Source organism: Chiloscyllium punctatum, chromosome 4 (assembly GCF_047496795.1).
Source record: "Chiloscyllium punctatum isolate Juve2018m chromosome 4, sChiPun1.3, whole genome shotgun sequence".
Lineage (NCBI taxonomy): Eukaryota > Metazoa > Chordata > Chondrichthyes > Orectolobiformes > Hemiscylliidae > Chiloscyllium > Chiloscyllium punctatum.
The window spans coordinates 93,403,909-93,426,005 of NC_092742.1; the positions used below are offsets into that span (position 1 = coordinate 93,403,909).

The following is a 22,097-nucleotide window of genomic DNA, read 5'->3' on the forward strand; positions in this document are numbered from 1 at the left end:
ATCTGGAGACATGCAACTTTTGTATTAGAGAAACAGGAGCCTGAGAAACTCAAAGACCACTTAAATATAGCCAGTGGGCAGGAGAAAACAACCAGTGGGCAAAAAGGGCTTCAGGGTCAGAATATCGGAAGGCAATGTCAACTGGCCACCATTAATCAACTCCTTCTTCACCCTCACATTTCGATTGTTTGTTTGGGTGGAATATCAGAACAACCAGAGTCAGAGTTTCTGAATGACAGAAGAACTACAGAGTAAGTTGACAGTACAATGAAGGAGAGAATGTACATGAAGCATATCGCAGGGTTAATAGTACATGTGAGAACCAGGCTAAATCTAGGAAGTTCAAAGAGGTGGTGGACAAGAAAATGAGAGATGAGAGGGGGTGCAGTAAGATGTAGTGCCTGTTTAATTATAATATTATACAATTAATAATTGGGCCTTTCAAAATGGATCACAGCAACTCACAAAATGGCTCTCAAAAGTCACATGATTACCCTTGAGCATTGAGCTGGCACTGAGGCAAGACTACTAATCTCAGGAAGAAATCATAAGAGACCTTGTTGAGATTCAAAAAAACCAACTAAACAGAAACTTCCAGACAGTGGTTTATCTGGAGGTGTGAGCAGCTCATCTTAGCTCACTGCAACTTGCCAACAAGAACTACCTAAATTGAAGGATAAGCAGTTAAGAACTAATTAGCTTGATAAGATGACAATAGGTGGTACTACATCCTAGACCAAAGCAACTCAGCAGATAATATGGAAGCATGATGTGTCAGTTCTAGGACAACAGCCATCTAAGTTTGATTTGTATGAAAATCTGAGAGACTCTATTTTAAAATAAAACCTGTCACATATGAAGATGGTTCTGGTTTGTTGGAGGTCAGTCATTTCAGCACCATGCAATTCTGCAGGAGTTCCTCAGAGTAGTGTGCTAGGCCCAAACATCTTCAACTGCTTCATCAATGACTTTCCCTTCATCATAAGGTGAGAAGTGGGGATGTTCACTGATGATTGCACAATGCTCAGCACCATTTGTGACTCCCTCAGATACTGAAGCAGTCCATGTCCAAATGCAACAAGATCTGGACAATATCCAGGCTTGGGCTGACAAATGACAATTAACATTTGTGCCACACAAATGCCAGACAATGGGGAGAAAGGAACGAGAACCATACTCCTAGACCAACGAGCCATGAACATTTCAAATGGTTTCCTCCTTCAAAGATTGCAATTTCCCCTCCCATGTGGTCGACGATGCTCTTCAGCATAACTCTTCCATTTCCCACACCTCCGCCCTTGAACCCCACCCCTCCCAATGCAATAAGGACAGAACCTCCCTGGTCCTCACCTTCCGCCCCACCAACCTCCGTATACGTTGCATCATCCTCCGCCACTTCCACCATCTCCATACAAACTCCACCACTACTATTATATTTCCCTCCCCACCCCTATCAGTGTTTTGGAGAGACCATTCCCTCTGCGACTCCCTTGTCAGATCCATGCCTCCCACCCCACCCCACCAACATCAGCCCACACCCAACTCCCGGCACCTTCCCCTGCCACCGCAGGAATTGCAAAACCTGTGCCCACACCTCCACCCTCACCTCCATCCAAGGCCCCAAAGGAAATTTCCACATCCGACAGAAATCTACCTGTACTTCAACAAATGCCATGCACTGTATCCGTTACCGATGTGGTCTCCTCTAATTGGGGAGACAGGTTGCCAACTTGCAGATTGTTTCAGAGAACATCTCTGGGATACCCTCACCAACCAACTCCACCGCCCTGTGGCCAAATACTTTAAGTCACCCTCCCATTCCACCAAGGACATACAGCATGTCCTGGGTCTCCTTCGTCACCAAACCCTAACCACCTGATGCCTGGAGGAAGAATGCCTCATCTTCTGCCCTGGGACACTGCAACCACACAGGATTAATGTAGATTTCACCAGTTTTCTCATTTCCCCTCCCCCCACCTTATCCCAGTCCCAAGCCTCCAACTCGGCACCGCCCTCTTGACCTCTCCATTGTCTTTCCCCTGTATCCGCCCCACCCCTCTTGCCTACCTATCATCTGCTCCCCGACCTTCATCTACCTATTGCATTCTCAGCTACTTTCCCCACCCCCACCCTCCTCCCATTTATCTCTCAGCCCCCTGGCCCACAAGCCTCATTCCTGATGAAAGGCTCATGCCCAAAATGTCGATTCTCCTGCTCCTTGGATGCTACCTGACCTGCTGTACTTTTCTAGCACCATACTCTCGACAAATGCCAGACAATGTCCATCTCCAAACAATCAAACAATCATGTGAACTGTAGCTGCTCAAGAAGACAGCTCACCACCAATACCTTCTCAAAGGCAACAAGAGTTGGGCAATAAATGCTGGCCAGCCAGCAAGACCTAGGCCCCACGAATGAATTAAATAAAAAAATGCCTCACAGCAACCTACTTCTACCACTAGATGGAGGCAAATAAAATTTGAAGAGTGTAATTTTAAACACAAACAGAAATTGCTGGCATTCACTGACATTAATTGTGTTACCATCACTGAATCACTCATTATCAACATACCTGGAGGTTATCATTGATCAGAAACACACCACGTTAACACAGTGGCTACAAGAGCAGAACAGAGGCAAGAAATACGGAGATGAGTAACTCACCTCCTGACTCTCCAAAGCCAGTCCACCATCTACAAAGCACAAGTAAGGAATGTGATGGAACACTTCCCACTTAGCTGGTTGGGTGCAGTTCAACAATACTCAAGAAACTTGACACCATCCAAGATAAAGCAGCCTGCTTGATTGGCACCATGTCTGCAAGCATCCACACCCTCCACCACCAATGCTCAGTTAAGAGCAATGTGAACTATCAACAAGATACATTGCAGAAATTCACCAAAGATCCTCAGACAGCACCTTCCAAATACACAACCACTTCCATCTAGAAGGACAAGGGCAGCAGATACATGAGAATACCACCACTTGAAAGTTCCCCTCCAAGCCACTCACCATCCTGACTTGGAAAGCTATCACTGTTCCTTCATTGCCACTGGGTCAAATTCCTGGCCCTCCCTAATGGCATTGTGGGTCTACATACAACATGTGAACTGTAGCTGCTCAAGAAGACAGCTCACCACCAACACCTTCTTAAAGGCAACAAGAGTTGGGCAATAAATGCTGGCCAGCCAGCAAGACCTAGGCCCCACGAATGAATTTTAAAAAAAGAATGCCTCACAGCAACCTACTTCTACCACGAGATGGAGGCAAATAAAACTTGAGGAGAGTGTAATTTTAAACACAAACAGAAATTGCTGGAAAAGCTCAGCAGGTCTGGTAGTATCTCTGAAGGGTCACTGGACATTAACTTTGCTTTCTTTCCACAGATGATGTCAGACCTGCTGAGTTTTTCCAGCAATTTCTGTCCGTGTTTCTGATTTCCAGAATCTTTCTTTTTTATTGATTTGTGGGATGTGGGCATCGCTGGCTGGCCAGCATTGATAGCCCATCTCTATTTGCCCTTGAGAAGGTGATGGTGCCTTCTTGAATCGCTGCAGTCCACTTGCTGTGGGTTGACCCACAATGCCATTAGGGAGGGAATTCCAGAATTTTGACCAATTACTGTGAAGGAACAACGGTATATTTCAAGTCAGGTGGTGCGTGACTTGGAGGGGGAACTTGCAGGTGGTGGTCTTCACAAATAGCTGCTGCCCTTGTCCTAATAGGTGGAAGTGGTTGTGGGTTTAGAAGGCGCATCTTGTAGATAGTCCACATTGCTGCTACTGAGCTACCAATGGTGAAGGGATCGAATGTTTGTAGATGTGGTGTCAATCAAGCGCGTTGCTTTGTCCTGGATGGTGTCAAGCTTCATGAGTGTTGTTGGAGGTGCACCCATCCAGGCAAGTGGGGAGTATTTCATCACACTCCTGACTTGTGGCTTGTAGATGTTGGATAGACTTTGGGGTGTCAGGAAGTGAGTTACTCACTGCAGTATCCCTAGTCTATGACCTGCTCTTGTAGCCACTATGTTTATGTGGTGAGTCCAGTTGAGTTTCTGGTCATTGGTAACCCAAGGACATTGACAGTGGGGGATTCAATGATGGTAATATCATTGAATGTCAAGGGGTGGTGTTGAGAGTGTCTCTTAATGGTGATGGTCATTGTCTGGCATTTGTGTGGTGTGAATGTCACTTGTCAGCCCAAGCCTGGATATTGTCCAGATCTTGTTGCTTTTGAGCATGGTCTGCTTCAGTATCTGAGGAGTAGCGAATGGTGCTGAACACTGTACAATCATTGGCAAACATCCCCACTTCTGATCTTATCTGCACTTCTCTTTTTTTTTGTTGTGTATAATTTTAACATTGGCTATATTAACGCTGGATGAGGGGCCCTTGTTACATAGTGCTGGTTTCCCTACCTTTGGGCCAAGAGGCTCAAGCTCACGTCCCACTTACTCCAAAGGTGTGTCATAACAACTCTGAATAGGTTGTTTAGAAAGTATCTTCTTATTTATACTGGAGAGCTAGGCCATTGTAGTACAGTGGTATTGTTCCTACTTCTGAACCAAAAGATTCCAGTTCATGTTCCCCTCCAAAGGTGTGTAATACCATCTCTAACCAGATCAATTATAAAATATCTAAAGTCCAACTGAGTATAGAGCAAGCAGAACATATTTGCTTTCGACGATATGTGGGGAATTTATTAGATGTCTGCATGGGATGGTTGATAGACTCTCTCAGTGCAAAGTTACAAGAATATCATAGATCCGAGACTTACTGGGATTTTATTTGGTCTCTTGTGGTGCAATAGAGGTGTCCCTACCTCTGAGCCAGGAGATCTAGTTCAAGTCCCACTGTTCTAGTGTGTATCTGAAGAAATATATTTTTTAAAAAGCCCATCCTTCCTTAGTGTTGAGATCAAACCTGTGAATGAGGTCGTCCCAAATAAAGATATAATTCGAAATGGGTGGAAGAACATAGACAGGCTTATGTGTAGAAATTAATGAAGGTACATGGGAACATATACTTAGGATCATTTATACATGGAGGCCCACAGCACAAAGGCAAATAAGTTGCACTGAAGTTTTCGAAACCTTTCTCAGGTGGGTTGTGTTCCTGATGTCTGTCTCAATTAGAGTTGCAAACCCAGTGGCCATGAAGGGATATCAGAATCAATGTTCCAGAGGTTGCAAATTAAGAACCTGTTTCTAGGAACCCTTTTCAATTAGAATTAGTAGCTTAAATCCAGTGTGGGAAAATCTATTCAGCGTGGTTTATGGATAGTGCAGTTAATTTCCTTCACAGGGACGACACAGCTGAGAGGCAAGAAACAGGTGCGGAAATGGCACCTTCAGGAGTTTTCAGTAGAAAGCAGACACTATGGCCAACTTAGCAGGAACTTCAATCAACAATGATGTGAAGGAGCTGGTGTTGGGGTGAGGTGGACAAAGTTAAAAATCGCACAACACCAGGTTGTAGTCCAACAGGTTTATCTGGAAGCACTAGCTTGCAGAGCGCTGCTCCTTCATCAGGTGGTGCTGCTCCGAAAGCTAATGCTTCCAAATAAACCTGTTGGATTGTAACCTAGTGCTGTGTGATTTTTAACCTCAATCAATAAGACATAGTTGCAGGTCTTCTGCTGGAAAAAAGTGCACCGCAGAGCCCTGCAAATATGATGCCAGCAAGTTAATAGATAGCCTATTTGTGGTTCAAAACTGCCACCGTGGATCTGCCTCATCTCTATTTCTGGTCATCTGACATTGTAGGTGATCCTGAAACTGTAGGAAAAATTGTAATCTGTTTCTACAATAGGGGCTAATTGTCCCATTAAATGTCCTAATTAGCTAGCTACTACTATTGGGATTTTGACTCTGAGAGAATGAAGCAACAGCGGTTCACTTTCATGTCAGGTTGGTAAGAGACTAGGAAGGGAACTTGCAGGTTGTGGTACCTGCTGTCTTTGTTTTTTTAGGTAGTAGGGGCCACACATTTGGAAGATGCAGCAATAGAGGTTTTGTGATTATCAGAAGAATTAAAGAAGAATCAGAAGAAGATAACATGAAGACATTTTTACATATGCATAGTTAGGAGTTAAAATAAACTGTCCGAGATTAGTGGAGGCAGATTCTGTCATCTTTGAAATAGGGAACTGCATAACCATTTGAAGAGGAAAAGTTCTTACAATAGGGAAAGGGTAGTGGAGCAGAACTAACTGAATTGTGCTTGCAAAGAAATGACACAGATATGAAGAGACAAATGGCATCCTGTGTTGTAACCATTCTATGGTAATACAGTACTGGCAGTCCTTTTGTGTTAGAAAAGACTTTGTGTACTGTCAAAAACAGTGACTCAGCTGGTTAGTTGAGTGGCAGTCAATGAAAATCATAACTGAGCTGTTTACTGTCTTCGCTCACATCTGCACATGTATACACTTCCAAAAAAAAAGGTCACAGGAAAGACCTGAGGATAGGCAATAATACTTACTAAGTTTGTTTCTCTATGGAGTACAAAAGATTAGGGAGTGATTTAATTGCTGTTTTCCAGCTTTTGAATGGAATTGATAGGAGAGATAAAGAGAAAGTTTTTCTGCAGATGGGGGAGTCTAAACCAAAGAGCCATTACTTTAAAATCAGAGACAGACTGTTCTAAAGGGAGGTTAGAAAACACTTCTGCACACAAAATGTGGAACTTCCATCCACTAAAAACAGGAGGTACATTAGGATACGGAACCAAGGTGGGATAGGATATGGATCAGCTGTGATCTCACTGAATGGCAGAACAGGCTTAAAGATTTGAATGGTGATCCTTTTTTATTACATAAAAACTCTACATAGATATAAAAGAACAGTGTGGCATTCAACAAAGGACATACCAAGTGTTTCAAAACTGGTTTCTATTGCAGAACTTTAAAAGTGAAGTTCAATATTGCAAAACTGTCAAGAAAAAAATTACAATAATTTTAAATGGGCGTGTACTGACATAACTCACTTGCAAACAGTAACTTCTGTCTAATTTGATAATATGTTTTTTTCAAAGCAAAAAAGGATGCTAATCGAGTGCTGAATTATTCTTACCTCCTTAGATTTGATGGGTAATGCAGATGCTAATTCAAGCCAATGTAGGGCAGTGGCATAGCTCCCAAGATCCCTGTAGCACTATGAATACCAGAAAAGTTAAATTAGTTACAGTAAGTGGAGTAGACTTGGTGAATACTATAGCCAAAATCATCTTCTGAAACTCCGAGTGCTAGAATGGTTCCTGCAGATTGAAAAACAAGTATAACTCCGCTTTTTAAGAAAGAAGGAAGAGAGAAAATGGGGTTCCACAGATCTGTTGCCTGACATTAGCAGAGAAATTACCCAAGTCTTTTATCAAGGGCATTATGATGTAATTAGAAGGGCATCATAATAGTTTTCTGGAAGATACCCTATCAAAGAGATTTACAAAAGTTAAGATTAAATCACAAGTCAATTTGAGTGAATAAACCAGGGCTCATTATGTTAACATAAGGGATGTGTTACCACTAAACAAGATCCTTAAGACTCAATCAGGAGAAATTTGCCCCAGTGAGATGGCAACTCAATGAAACTGAAGTGGGGTTTGTCCAGTGCTACAGCTGTGATAGGGAAGTTAGTGAAGTCAACTGTGGAGTTTGGAGGCAGTATGTCTGGATGCAGAGGGGACAATAATTGTTAAAGGGAAGAGGGCGGGGAAAATAACTATGCATTGGAGAATATGGATTATTGCTTCTGTTTCAGTGAAATAAAGAAAGCCTAGTAAATACATTCCATAAAAACTCTGATGACCAATACATTGTCAGAAACTGTTAAAATTGAAAGTAGTTTAGTGGGTGATTAGGGTTAACTGATGAATTAGTTGGCCAGATAGATAAATATAAAAGGATGGCAGGTAGAATTATTGAGTGGAAGAAACTATAAACTTGAGTAATTAATAAACTCCAACCACAAAGGAAGATATTTAGATTCCTGTCTCACCCACTGGCTTGGATCCAAATTGACAGAAATTATTACTGTAAACTGGATAGGATGACAAAAGTATCATCGTTGCTAATGCTGTGCGAGCCCCAATAGCCCTCGGTCAACCTTTTGAACCTCCTTTACATTGAACACAATTGTATCTGTACTCTTTACAAGAGTGTGCAGTAATTTTATGCTTTGGCCAATTGGCATCCCAAAACCCCTTTAGCTATCCCACTGCTAAGCATACAGAAAATTGGCACTAGACTACCTTTGCAATGTAGACCGAGTTCACTTTGGAATATCCTGGTTTCAATTCTTCAGCCTGTAAAGTAGAGGATAAAAATAACAACATTTGTTTACTTACAGTAGCAGATGAATTATGATTGTGAATGATTTTGCTAATGAATTTAAGCCCCTTCCGGCTAAAAGAACAATGAGGAAGAATGGCTGCTCCATTTTCTTTTAAGTGCCCTAAATGGAGGATACTCTGAATCTCCCGGTTATTTTGTTTTACTTTACCCCCACATTACCGCCTAACTGTGGTAGTGCTTATATTTTCCCCAGCACCCATGTTGTATGCGCGCAGGTGTGAGACACAGTGAAAGACAACAGGTTTACCAATCTTTATTCAGTTTCCACCACCAAGAAGAAAGGAAACACCCAAGTGGCCAGTGACTAGCAGTGCCCTTCACATCAGAGGACAATGCTGCATGATCAAACAGTGAAGGGGGGGGCAGGGATTAAATCAAAATAGAGTTGGAAGGGGAAATAATGCACTCAACTCCCTGTGGTGCTCACCTTTCCCTGAAAATATTGAGGGTGTTGGTGGACACCGCATGCTCCTTCTATGGGACACCTGGGCTCGGACATAGCCGCGGAAGAGGGGCAGGCAACCAGTGGCTGCTCCGTTAATATTTAATAACCAATTGGTTATCAGTGAGATTGAGATGGTATTTCTGCCCCTCATGTCCCATCTTAGCGATCTGAACTAGTCAGATAACCAACAGCTGTGAGATCCCAGCAGCACCACGCAAAAGCAGTGATCTTTGCTGGGTCTATATACTGTCCCCAGTGGAGATTATCGTTGGAACTTCACATCAAGCTAAGTGGAGGAATATCACCAGCACAAAGTTGGCCGTCCCCTGCAATGTGGGGTTATGGATGGTTGCTTTGAGAGACTGGCAACTGGTGGTAAAGGAAAACAAAATGTCATATTGCAGTGACTGCCTGCAATAGGGGAAAAGAGTCACAAAAAGGTCCCCCCTTTGCTTTATGAAAGCCTGTGCAGGTGAAGCTGCCAGCTTCCCATGTAGCATCTGCTGGATTTTAGCTGGGCCCCTGGCCTTCACAGCTGCTGCTCTGTTTTGGGAGTGGTGGTCTGAAATCCAGCTGAACAGGTTAAGATTACTTCTGGAAAAAGACAGGGAATGATCAAAGGCAAGAACATACAAGAGGAAGAGACCTCCTTTTACTAAGTCAAAAAAAGCTATCTGTCCCAGATAGGATGAAATATTTTTATAATCTATAATTGAAGTGAGGTGCCGGATGACTGCAGAGTGGCTAATGTTGTGCCTTTGTTTAAGAAGAGATGTAAGGAGAAGCCTGAGAACTATAGACCTGAGAGTCTGACTTTGGTCGTAGGTAAGTTATTGGAAGTGATTCGGAAAGATATGATTTATATACATTTGTAGAAGCAAGACATGTTTAGGGATAATCAGCATAGTTTTGTATGAGGAAATCATGTCTCACAAACTCAATTAAGTTTTCTGAGAAAGTAATCAAGAAGATTGATGACAGCAAAGTGGTGGACATTGTTTACCCAGACTTTAGTAAAGTCTTTGGTAAGGTTCTGCATGGTAGATTAATTAGAAAATTAGATCGCATGAGATTCGGGGTGAGCTTGCCAATTGGAATCGAAATTTGATTAATGGCAGGAGACAGAGAGTGATGGTGGAGGATTGTTTATTGGACTGGAGACCTGTGACCAGTAGAGTTCCACAGGGATCAGTAATCTGTCCACTTTTGTTTGTCATTTATATAAATTCTTTATATGAAAATAAAGAAGGCATGGTTAGTAAGTTTGTGGATGACACCAAAATTGGTGGTATAGTGAACAGTGAAGAAGGTTATCTAAGGTTACAAAGAGATCTTGATCAGTTGGGTCAATGGGGTTGAGAGCGGCAGATGGAGCTTAATTTGGATAAACGTGAGATATTGCATTTTGGTGAAACAAGCAAAGGCACAACTTACACAATTCAAAGTAGACCCTCGGGTAGTGTTGTAGAACAGAGAGACTAAGGGTTCAGTTACATAATTCTTTGAAGTTTGTGATGCGTATAGATAGAGTGGTTAAGAATATCTTTAGCATGTTTGCCTTCATTGTTTAGACCTTTGAGTGTCAGCGTTGGAATGTTACGCTGATTAGATTAGATTCCTTTCAGTATGGAAACAGGCCCTTCGGCCCAACAAGTCCACACCGCCCCGCCGAAGCGCAACCCACCCATACCCCTACATCTACCCCTTACCTAACACTACGGGCAATTTAGCATGGCCAATTCACCTGACCTGCACATCTTTGGACTGTGGGAGGAAACCGGAGCACCCGGAGGAAACCCACGCAGACACGGGGAGAATGTGCAAACTCCACACAGTTAGTCGCCTGAGGCGGGAATTGAACCCGGATCTCTGGCGCTGTGTTGTACAGAACGTTGGTGAGGCCTCTTCTGGACTACTGTGTGCCATTCTGGTCACTCTGCTTAAGGGAATATATCATGAAACTGAGGAATGTTCAGAAGAGATTTACCAGGATGTTGCCAGGAATGGACGGTTTGAGTTATAAAAATAGGCTGAATCGGCTGGGACATTTTTCATGGGAGCATTGAAGAGATGACCTTCTGGAGGTTTATAAAATTATGAGGTGCATAGATCAGGTGAATAGCAAGGGTCTTTTCCCTTTTGTAGGGGAGTTCAAAACAAGGGGACGCATTTTTTAAGGTAAGAGGAGAAAGTTTTCAAAATGACATAGGCACAACTCTTTTACACAGACAGTAGTTCGTGTATGAAATGAACTGCTAGAGGAAGCAGTGGATGTAGGTTCAGTTACAACATTTAAAAGACATTTGGATAAGTACATGAATAGGAAATGTTTGGAAGGATATGGGCCAAATGCAGCAAATGGGATTAGTTTAGTTTGGGAACACAGTCGGTGTGGACAGGTTGGACTGAAGGGTCTGTTTCCATGTTGTATGATTATGATAAGAGCACAAAAAAGAATCAGCACCTTTAAAGCAAAAGGAAAATATTACTTCCTGAGTGCACAACCCTGCCCTTTTCTGAAAGAGATATATATAATTTTTTAATGTTTTTGATAACCATTAGCTTTTTCCCCCATTATAAGAACCTTCACATTATCAGCAATACAACATTAAAACACCAACATTTAGATCAAACTAGATCTCACCTTTAAAAAGTTTTTTACAGCTTCATCAATGGTGGAACTTGGAGGTGTTCCATAGAAAGTTGCAGCTGCCTTCCTTTCGATCCAACCTAATTGCGCTACCTGCAAAAGAAAATTCAAGTACCTTGTAAAATTTTATAAAGTGATATACACCTACCATATAAACAATACTTATTTTACAAAGGTCTTTGTGGCATATTTCAAACAAACTGAACTGCTGATGTGAGAAGTTATTTCAAAAACATCTTCTGAATTGATACAGCAGATAGTATTGCTGTAAATTAAATGTAACCTATTCATATGTACAGTACTAGGATTTTTACAACTCTAGTACATGCCTCCAAAGTAACAGTCATATGTTTACACTCTGCACGACCAAAGCTATTAAAAGTCACATGGCTAAATCGGAGTGTTCTAAGGATTCTTCAAGTGGATGTTTCTAAAATTTTTTTACACTTTTGTCTTACCCTTTAATTATTACCTTATTTGTAAACTTCTGCATATTATTTAATGTGCAATTACACAGACCTACGTTGGCTTCTGGCAGTGGCATCCTTTTATTTTAAAATTCACATCCTGTTCCTTCCGCATCTCTAGCCTTCTCCAGCAACAAAGCCCTCAGAGATCTCTGTGCTTTCCAAATTTTACTTCCTGCACATTCACAATTTTCATTACTCCATCTTTGGTGGCTGCGTCTTCAGATGCCTAGACTTTAAGCTCCTGAATTTTCTCCCTAAAACATGCAGCTTTGCTATCTCTCTTCTCTTTAGATGCTTTTTAACACCTACCACTTTTACCAAGCTTTTGGCCACCTGTCCTAATGACTTCTCATGTGGCTTGGTGTCAAATGTGGTTTGGAATGCTTCTGAACTGCCTCTTTATATGTTTTACAACATTCTACATACATTAGTTACTATTACTGTGGTTATGTGGAGCAATTGAAGAAAATCCATTTTGTTCACACTTTATGAACAAAGGTTCTAACTTATAATAAGTTTCTTGTTTTTTTTATTTTGTAACCTTTTAAAAAAAGTAATATTTCAACTGCTTACTACTCCTTTGCAATACTGACCAACACAAATTGGGACGAGAGTGAATTATTCCTAAGCCTTTGATTTGTTACTTGAGAAACAGAAGTAACTGAAAAACATCACATGAGAGCTCAGATTACTTCAGATGACAAACTGGAGTCAACGTCCCAGACTTTGCATTATAATGACTGAAAATATCACAGCCTCATAATTCTGACTCACTATGAGCAATGCTACAGCAGGTCCTTGCATTTTTGCTAAGCACGTTTGTTAAAAATGTTGGATTTATGGAATTCTTGAATACAATAAAACCAGTGATTCCACTTTATAACATTGCTCACCAACATTGAAGTTGAAATACAAATCTCGAATCAACACAATTTCATTGACAAGTCTAGCAAATTTCTTGGAGGGGTGGTGTCACAATGCTTGGAGTTGACATTACGTGGAGGATAAGTCCAATGCAATGTGAAACTGTATTTAAATTGTGCCCATAGTTTCCCTTAGACTTCAGGGACACCTTATAAGCAGACATGGAGTGAACTGTAATATACTGGCACTGCTATTCTGCGCTGTCCATACAATAACATCGTGGATAGAAGAGGGACAGGGATGGTTGTTGGAGGTTCCTGGTTACAGATGTTTCAGTAAGATTGGGGGGGTGGGGTGGTAAAAAAGGAGGGGGTGTGGCGTTGCAAATTAAAAATGGTATAATGGCTGCAGAAAGGCAGTTTGAGGGGGATATGCCTTTGGAGGTAGTATGGGCTGAAGTCAGAAATAGGAAAGGAGCAGTCACCTTGTTGGGTGTTTACTATAGGCCCCCCAATAGCAGTAGAGATGTGGAGAAACAGATTGGGAAACAGATTTTGGAAAGGTGCAGAAGCCACAGGGTAGTAATCATGGGCGATTTCAACTTCCCAAATATTGATTGGAAGCTCTTTAGATCAAGTAGATTGGACGGGTCGGTGTTTGTGCAGTGTGTCCAGGAAGCTTTTCTAACTCAGTATGTAGATTGTCCGACCAGAGGGGAGGCCATATTGGATTTGGTACTTGGTAACAAACCGAGACAAGTGATGGGTTTGTTAGTGGGTGAACATTTTGGTGATGGTGACCACAATTCTGTGACTTTCACCTTGGTTATGGAGAGAGATAGGTGCGTGCAACAGGGCAGGTTTTACAATTGGGGGAAGGGTAAATACGATGCTGCAAGACAGGATCTGAGGAGCATAAATTGGGAGCATAGGCTGTTAGGGAAGGATGTCATTGAAATGTGGAACTTTTTCAAGGAACAGATACGACGTGTCCTTGATATGTATGTACCTGTCAGGCAGGAAAGAGATGGTCGTGTGAGGGAACCTTGGTTGATGAGGGAGGTTGAATGTCTTGTAAGGAGGAAGAAGGAGGCTTATATAAGGTTGAGGAACAAGGTTCAGACAGAGCGTTGGAGGGATACAGGATAGCCAGGAGGGAGCTGAAGAAAGGGATTAGGAGAGCTAAGAGAGGGCATGAAAAATCTTTGGCGGGTAGGATCAAGGATAACCCCAAGGCCTTTTATGCGTATGTGAGAAACATGAGAATGACGAGAATGAGGGTAGGTCTGATCAAGGACAGTAGTGGGAGACTGTGTATTGAGTCGGAAGAGATAGGAGAGGTCTTGAATGAGTACTTTTCTTCAGTATTTACAAATGAGAGGGACCGTATTGTTGAAGAGGAGAGTATGAAACGGACTGGTAAACTAAAGGAGATACTTGTTTGGAAGGAAGATGTGTTGGGCATTTTGAAAAACTTGAGGATAGACAAGTCCCCCGGGCTTGACAGGATATATCCTAGGATTATGTGGGAAGCAAGAGAGGAAATTGCAGAACCGTTGGCAATGATCTTTTCGTCTTCACTGTCAATGGGGGTGGTGCCAGTGGACTGGAGAGTGGCGAATGTTGTGCCCCGTTCAAAAAAAGGGAATAGGGATAACCCCGAGAATTACAGGCCAGTTAGTCTTACTTCAGTGGTAGGCAAAGTAATGGAAAAGGTACTGAGGGATAGGATTTATGAGTAGCTGGAAAGACACTGCTTGATTAGGGACAACCAGCACGGATTTGTGAGGGGTAGGTCTTGCCTTACAAGTCTTATTGAATTCTTTGAGGAGGTGACCAAGCATGTGGATGAGGGTAGAGCAGTGGATATAGTGTACATGGATTTTAGTAAGGCATTTGATAAGGTTCCCCATGGTGGGCTTATGCGGAAAGTCAGGAGGCAATGGATAGTGGGAAGTTTGGCCAGTTGGATAGAAAACTGGCTAACCGGTCGAAGTCAGAGAGTGGTGGTAGATGGTAAATATTCAGCCTGGAGCCCAGTTACAAGTGGAGTTCCCCAGGGATCAGTTCTAGGTCCTCTGCTGTTTGTAATTTTTAATAATGACTTGGAAGAGAGAGTCGAAGGGTGAGTCAGTAAATTTGCAGACGATACAAAGATTGGTGGAGTTGTGGATAGTGAGGAGGGCTGTTGTCGGCTGCAAAGGGACTTAGATATGATGCAATGCTGGGCTGAGGAGTGGCAGATGGAGTTCAACCCTGTCAAGTGTGAGGTTGTCCATTTTGGAAGGACAAATAAGAATGCGGAATACAGGGTTAACGGTAGGGTTCTTAGTAAGGTGGAGGAGCAGAGGGATCTTGGGGTCTATGTTCATAGATCTTTGAAAGTTGCCACTCAGGTGGATAGAGCTTGTAAGAAGGCCTATGGTGTATTAGCGTTCACCAGCAGAGGGATTGAATTCAAGAGTTGTGAAGTGATATTGCAGCTGTACAGGACCTTGGTTAGGCCACATTTGGAGTACTGTGTGAAGTTCTGGTCGCCTCACTTTAGGAAAGATGTGGAAGCTTTGGAGAGGGTGCAGAGAAGATTTACCAGGATGTTTCCTGGAATGGAGAATAGGTCGTACGAGGATAGGTTGGAACGGCGAAGGATGAGGGGTGATTTGATAGAGGCTTATAAGATGATCAGAGGAATAGATAGAGTAGACAGTCAGAAACTTTTTCCCCGGGTACAACAGAGTGTTACAAGGGGACATAAATTTAAGGTGAAGGGTGGAAGGTATAGGGGGGATGTCAGGGGTAGGTTCTTTACCCAGAGAGTGGTGGGGGCATGGAATGCGCTGCCTGTGGGAGTGGTAGAGGCAGAATCATTGGTGACCTTTAAGCGGCAATTGGATAGGTACATGGATAGGTGCTTAAACTAGGACAAATGTTCGGCACAACATCGTGGGCCGAAGGGCCTGTTCTGTGCTGTACTGTTCTATGTTCTATGTTCTAACTGTGAGGCCCTGTGCATACATGAAATTACATGTGGACAGGAGAATAGTAGCTCAGCGAAGGCAATGTAAACAAATTCTGTCAACTCCGACTGTCACAGCTCAAATCCAAGAAGACCACATTGGAAGAGCGCTGCTGTGTGAAGGAAGGAAAATAGCAGGGGCAGGAGCAATAAATTTCAATTCCTCCCTGACCACAGGAAAGAGGTATTAGATACTGGAGGACAGTACTACAGTAATGGAATCCATAGCTTTTACTCATGCAGGGAATAAGAGATAAATAGGAAACTTCAGGCCAGTCACTCTAACCTCAGTGGTGGGGAAACTATTGGAAGCTAGTCTGAGGAACAGAAATAAACTGCACTTGGAGAGGCAAGAATTGATCAAGACTAGTCAATATAGTTTATTAAGTGAAGTTAATTTCTGCTTAACCTGATTGATTTTTTGAAAGAGGTAACCAGGTGTGTAGATGAAGCAATGCATTCAATGTCATTTACTTGAACTTCAGTAAGACCTTTAATAAGTGCCCACATGAGAAACTGATAGCGAAGGGAAAAGCCAAAGGCATTCACATTTGGCTGAGTGGCAGGAAGCAGAGGTTGATGGTTGAAGCGGTTTTGTCTCTGGAAGTCTGTGTCCAGTGTTGCGGCTCGGGGTGCTGGCAGGTGGGACTAGATTGGGTTGGGATATCTGGTCAGCATGGACGGGTTGGACCGAAGGGTCTGTTTCCATGCTGTACATCTCTGTGACTCTTGTTGTTTGTGGGATATATAAACAATTCAGACTTGAATGTAGAAAGGTTGATCAGTAAGTTCATGGATGATAAGCGAATTGGTGGGATGGTAAATAGTGAGGAGGATAGCTTTACATTCCAGCCAGATAGGTTGATCAATGATAAATGAAATTCAATATGGATAAGTATGAGATGATACACTTGGGCACGATAAACAAGACAAGGGACAACATGATGAATGGCAGGAGTCTCTTCAGAAAGCGATCCAAAGTCTTATAGCCTGCACAAGGGTATGGAGCTGATTTTCTCTCAGCATTAATTGAATTTGCCAACATTTGACACTGCCTTTCTAAGTCGCAGTGGGAAGTGGAGATAGGGGTGGGGGGCAAAGTTTCAGTTAGCTTAACATCTCCTCTGGCATTTGGGGACCTGATTTGTACCGCATACATAGGATTAAGTTCCCCTATGTCAAAAGTCCATGTGAATGTAATCCATATCCAATATGGAGGATTGTGCTACATGGTTATCTGTAAGTGATGTGAAAGCAGATTGCTCACATTACAAAGGACCTATTCTGCTCCTGATATTCCTCACACAGGGTCATTGGAGCTATGACTAATGGATCCAGCCACAGCAGAGATTATTGTCACTGTGGTCCTGGTGCAATGATTTGTGCAGAGAAATTGAGAAGAAACAGATGCTTAACACATCCAGGACCAGCAGCAACCTTCAGCAGCTGTGGAACAGTCTCCACATGAAGCAGTCACAGCTGAAGCTCCCCAAAGGACGTGGAGGAGGTACACACTCCATCATTCTTGATGCCATTTCCTCCAGATAAGTCTGGTAAATGCCCTAGGACACTGTCACAGAACTATGCTAACTGCTGGAGTGGGACTAGTGACTGAAGAGGGTGGGTGGCCATTCTATCCCAGTGGGCATCATAATGACAGATGTATTAACTCGTTACTTACAAATATCCACCAAGCTCCTGTGTAGGACCTTTAAAGCCTTTACTAAAAACGTATTAAGGCTGTTATGGACTAAATTTATGCCATATCACATTGCTTCATCTTATTTCCCCAGTGCTGCAGCCAGCCTGTAAGCTTTCTAAAATGTAATGTTCCCAAACCGAACAATGATCACATTCTGCACAACATTGGACATTAGGGAAAGGGTAGAACTCCTTTAGTTAAGGTTCTAACATGGCATGGTGGGCAGGATGGCTAGACTGTGTAGCTTGCTGCTTGTAACTCTAATTCCAATGACAGTTGATCAGACGAATGATGTAAAATAGCAATGAATTTATGAACGTGAGATTTATTTTCAATGGAGTCTAAACTGTACCACCTGTATGCCCTCAAAAGCCTTTTTATTTCATTTCCTCCCACTAGATATATTGTGAAGGGCAATCCTTAAGTGGCAGCATTTGATCTGCTGCATAGCTTATTTCTAGATACAGTGCCAGTGCCATAAATGCTGGAAAGTCCCGGTGGTCCCAAGTACTTACACCAGTGGTGAACGCAAGATAGCATGGGCACAATGCATTATGATATGAACAGCACAAAATCGAGTGAGAAAACTTGCCAGAGCTCATGAAGATAAATCCTCCATGGATCTCTCTGAAATTGACACAGTATGTATGCACATCCTTGGCCTTATTCTCATCTCAGTTGCGATTGGAATACAAATCCATGAATCCTAGATACCAGTCAGTGCTGCCCGAACTCAGTGTGCATGAATACAAGTAGTAAATACTGGCAGTACATTACGGTTGTTAAAGACTCTATCATCAAGTCCAATAGTGTCCAACTAATTCCAAAGATAAGTCATTCTGAACTTAAAATCAACGCTATTTCTCTCTCCAAATATGTTGAACTTGTTGTCCTTCTCCAACTGGGTTTTACAATTGGGTTCAAATGAATTTTTCGAATAGTATAAAGAGTGTAGGAACATTCTTTTGGGGGGGGGGGGGGGGAAGGATCATCAGGAAGGCAAAGAGAGGATGTGAGATAGCTTTGGCAAATACATTTAAGGATAATCCAAAGAGAGCAAGGAGTGACTAAAGAGAGAGAAGGGCCCCTTAAAGATCAAACAGGTCGTCTTTGTGTTGAAGCTCAGGAGATGGCAGAGATACTAAATGAATATTTCACGATGGTTTTTACTGTGGAGAAAGAAATGGAGACTAGAAAACTCAGGGAAATAAATATTGATGCTTTGAAATTAGTACAAATTACAGAAGAGGAAATGCTGGAGGTCTTAGAAAATATAAAGGTGGATAAATCTCCAGGACCTGATCAATTGTATCCCAGGACAGTGTGGGAAGTGAGATTGCAGAGCATCTTGCAGAAATGCACTTTGGGTGAGGTGCTTCTGAAATCTGTTCTGCCATCTCCTTGGGTTCAGCTACAATATAGTACATAGCAAAGTGATACAAAACTGAACTAAGGGCTTTAACAGGATCTTTCATTAAAGCTTCATTTTCCTGTTCCATCATCTCTCCTGAACATGCCCTCTCTTTCTGGATTCAGATCCCTGCATGTTGCCTAGGTGCCAATTCTTAATAGGAATCTAGAAGAATGCTCACAGGTATTTCAAATGTGGAGACAGTCAAAGCTGCAACACCTCATTAGAACATAAGGAATAAGAGCAGGAGTTGATGACGTTGCCTGATGAGCCTGCTCTGAAATGCAAAAGACTTGGAAAAAGTGAGGACTGCAGATGCTGGAGATCAGAGTCCTCATTTCTGATGAAGGGCTTATGTACGAAACATCGATTCTCCTGCTCCTCGGATACTGCCTGACCTGCTATGCTTTTCCAGCACCACACTCTAGACAAGAAATAGACTTGAGCTGAAAATGTGTTGCTGGAAAAGCACAGCAGGTCAGGCAGCTTCCAAGGAGCAGGAGAATCGACATTTCGGCCATGAGCCCTTCTTCAGGAATCATGCCTGACCTGCTGTGCTTTTCCAGCAACACATTTTCAGCTCTGATCTCCAGCATCTGCAGTCCTCACTTTCTTCATGCAATAGACGTGGCCAATCTTCTGCCTTAGCTCAATTTTCCCACCTACTCCCCATATTCTATGATTCCAACAAACCAAACATCTGTCCATCTCAGCCTTAAACAAATTCAACAGTGAAGCAATACAGAACTCCAAGGATTCACAAACCACCAAATAAAGTCATTAAGAGTCATACAGCATGGAAACAGACTCTTCAGTCCAACTCATCCTTTCTGAACAGACATCCCAATCACCAGCGTTTGGGATTACACCCACCTCCATTACTTCCTCTGGCAGTTTGTTCCATACATGCACCACACTGTGTGAAAATGTTATTTCTCAGGTCTTTTTAAATCTTTCCCCTCTCACCTTAAACCTGTGCTCTCTAGTTTTGGAATCCTCCACCCTAGGAAAAAGATCTTGGCTATTCACCCTATCCATGCTGCTCATGATTTTACAAACCTCTATAAAATCACCCCTCGGCCTTGGATGCATTAGGAATAATAGACCCAGCCTACTCAGCCTCTCCCTATAACTCAAACTCCCCAGTCCAGGCAACATCTTTGCAAATCTTTTCTGCATCCACTCAAGGTGAACAACATCCTCCCTTATGGAAGGGTGACCAGAATTGTACACAGTGTTCTAAAATGTAGCCTCAATGTTGTGTGCAGCTGCAACATAGCATCCCAACTCCAATAACTATGGCCATGCTAAATTGCCCATAGTGTTAGGTAAAGGGGTAAATGTAGGGGAATGGTGGGTTGCGCTTCAGCGGGTCAGTGTGGACTTGTTGGGCCGAAGGGCCTGTTTCCACACTGTAAGTAATCTAATCTAATCTAATCTAAAAACTAATGTTCTGACTAAAACTGTGCCAAATGCCACCTTCACCAGCCTGTCTACCTGCGACTCCACAAATCCCTGCATAATGATATCAACTGGTCTCCAGGATGCACAATATTAGTCCATTTAAATTGATCTAAAGAGCTTTGGCATGGCAAGTTGCATATGCGTGATTCGTAGTACTCCCTGAGGATTCCACCCGAAACTTATCACAGAAGGTAAGACAGGTATGAAACACTGCACAAAATCTTATTAAAAAAAATTGAAAAATGATAAGTTGAGTTACATGGCTGCATACTGTCAAACAGGTGTGCAGAATCCATCTTCAATACAAGATTGATTTTAAGTTGTATGAATTTAGTGTCAAAATCAATATCATTCTGTGAAGATGGCAATAATGAGGTTGAACATTCTATAATATGCCATTTGATTGATTAGATATAGTCATAGATGTGTTGCTTCTAAGTTACAATTTAAACAATTTCTTGTATTGCTCTCTAACTGGGAAATTATGCAGGCAGGTGCCCTCATCATAACCCTCCAAATGAATTTCATGAAGCACATATCCAGAATCTGTAAAAATAAATCACTCTCAAATTTTCTCTTCTCTGTGCAGAAGAGCTCAGGACCACAGCTGCATCAATGTTTAAATGTTAACACGCGGACAATTGACTCCAAACCCATGTTCTACAGTAACACTGTTCACTAAACTTCAGAAGGCTCCATTTCAGTTCCAAACTCATCTTTGGTCACATACTGTGCCCCTTCTGTGTCATGTCCATGCCCAAATATGCCTGGAGAGGGATCATGCAGAGTCTGCTGTGATACTTGAGATGTTTCATGATTGAGGAGTACCAGAGGGACTGGGGTGTAATACGAACTTCAGGACTGTCAGCCCCTTAATTGTCTGAGAGCTACCATTAAAGAATAAGGCTGCATGACTGATTTCTCAACCTCTCATTGTCACAAGTAGGGTTCCTGTTAGTTCACAGTTTGGCTGCCAGCTCCAAGAGTCAATGAACTCTTTGGGGTGGAACTATGAATGCTTGGTTTTGTAAGAAATTAAGGTAAGTTAAATGTAATAAATAGCTTTTTTTTCAAAAACTGAGTGTTTTTCTTTTCATCAATCAACACTTAAGAGCTTTCTTTAACATCAGCATAGTTACTGAGGTAGACGTTTTGGGAGATGATAATGGGCCATGAGCTTGCATGATTTGGAACTAAGTTGATTATAAACTACCATGCTGGTAAAGGGATACTGATTTGCATGGAAGGTATGTAGGAGGGTAGATAAAGGGCCATACCTTGGCATGGAGGGTAAGAGGGTTATGGGGGTTTACTGAGAATATCAAGTAGATGGATGGGGCAAAGGCAATGTGCTGGGGTGGGGAAATGGACTGGGAGTTGTGAGGGTTGTTTTAAGTTTTATTGTTTTTCTTATAGCTTCAAAGTGTCAGTGTACTTTTGCCCACCCTGCTTCGTACCTGGCAGCTTCTGAACTCTTTCCAGGGTTGCCCTCATTCTACCAAAACGTCAGCCCTTTTCCAAGAACCAATATCTGGTTGGATGCAGAGGTGAGAATTGTCCCCTCTCTGTGTTTTTGACCTGGGGGTGAAAATTTAGGCCTTAGCTTTTCTGAAATGAGTAAAATGTCTGATTGAATCGAAAAGAGGCAGATGCAGGCGTTCAATTTTTATCTTTGGTTACTGCAGTTCCCACTGCTTAACTTTCAGGCTTAAATGTATGATCAGTAC

At 42.4% G+C, this 22,097-nt stretch overlaps 1 protein-coding gene across 1 annotated transcript in view; it reads right to left on the minus strand.

The window, feature by feature from the left end:
* The window catches only part of LOC140476541 (regulator of microtubule dynamics protein 3-like), a 244,186-nt gene that overhangs the window by 9,061 nt on the left and 213,028 nt on the right, over nucleotides 1-22,097 (minus strand). Inside the window, exons 9-11 of the mRNA XM_072569320.1 lie at nucleotides 11,439-11,537; nucleotides 8,247-8,300; nucleotides 7,073-7,153 (exon numbers count right to left, since the gene is read on the minus strand). Of these exons, the coding sequence (XP_072425421.1) occupies nucleotides 7,073-7,153; nucleotides 8,247-8,300; nucleotides 11,439-11,537 (234 nt within the window). The remainder of the gene's footprint in view (nucleotides 1-7,072; nucleotides 7,154-8,246; nucleotides 8,301-11,438; nucleotides 11,538-22,097) is intronic.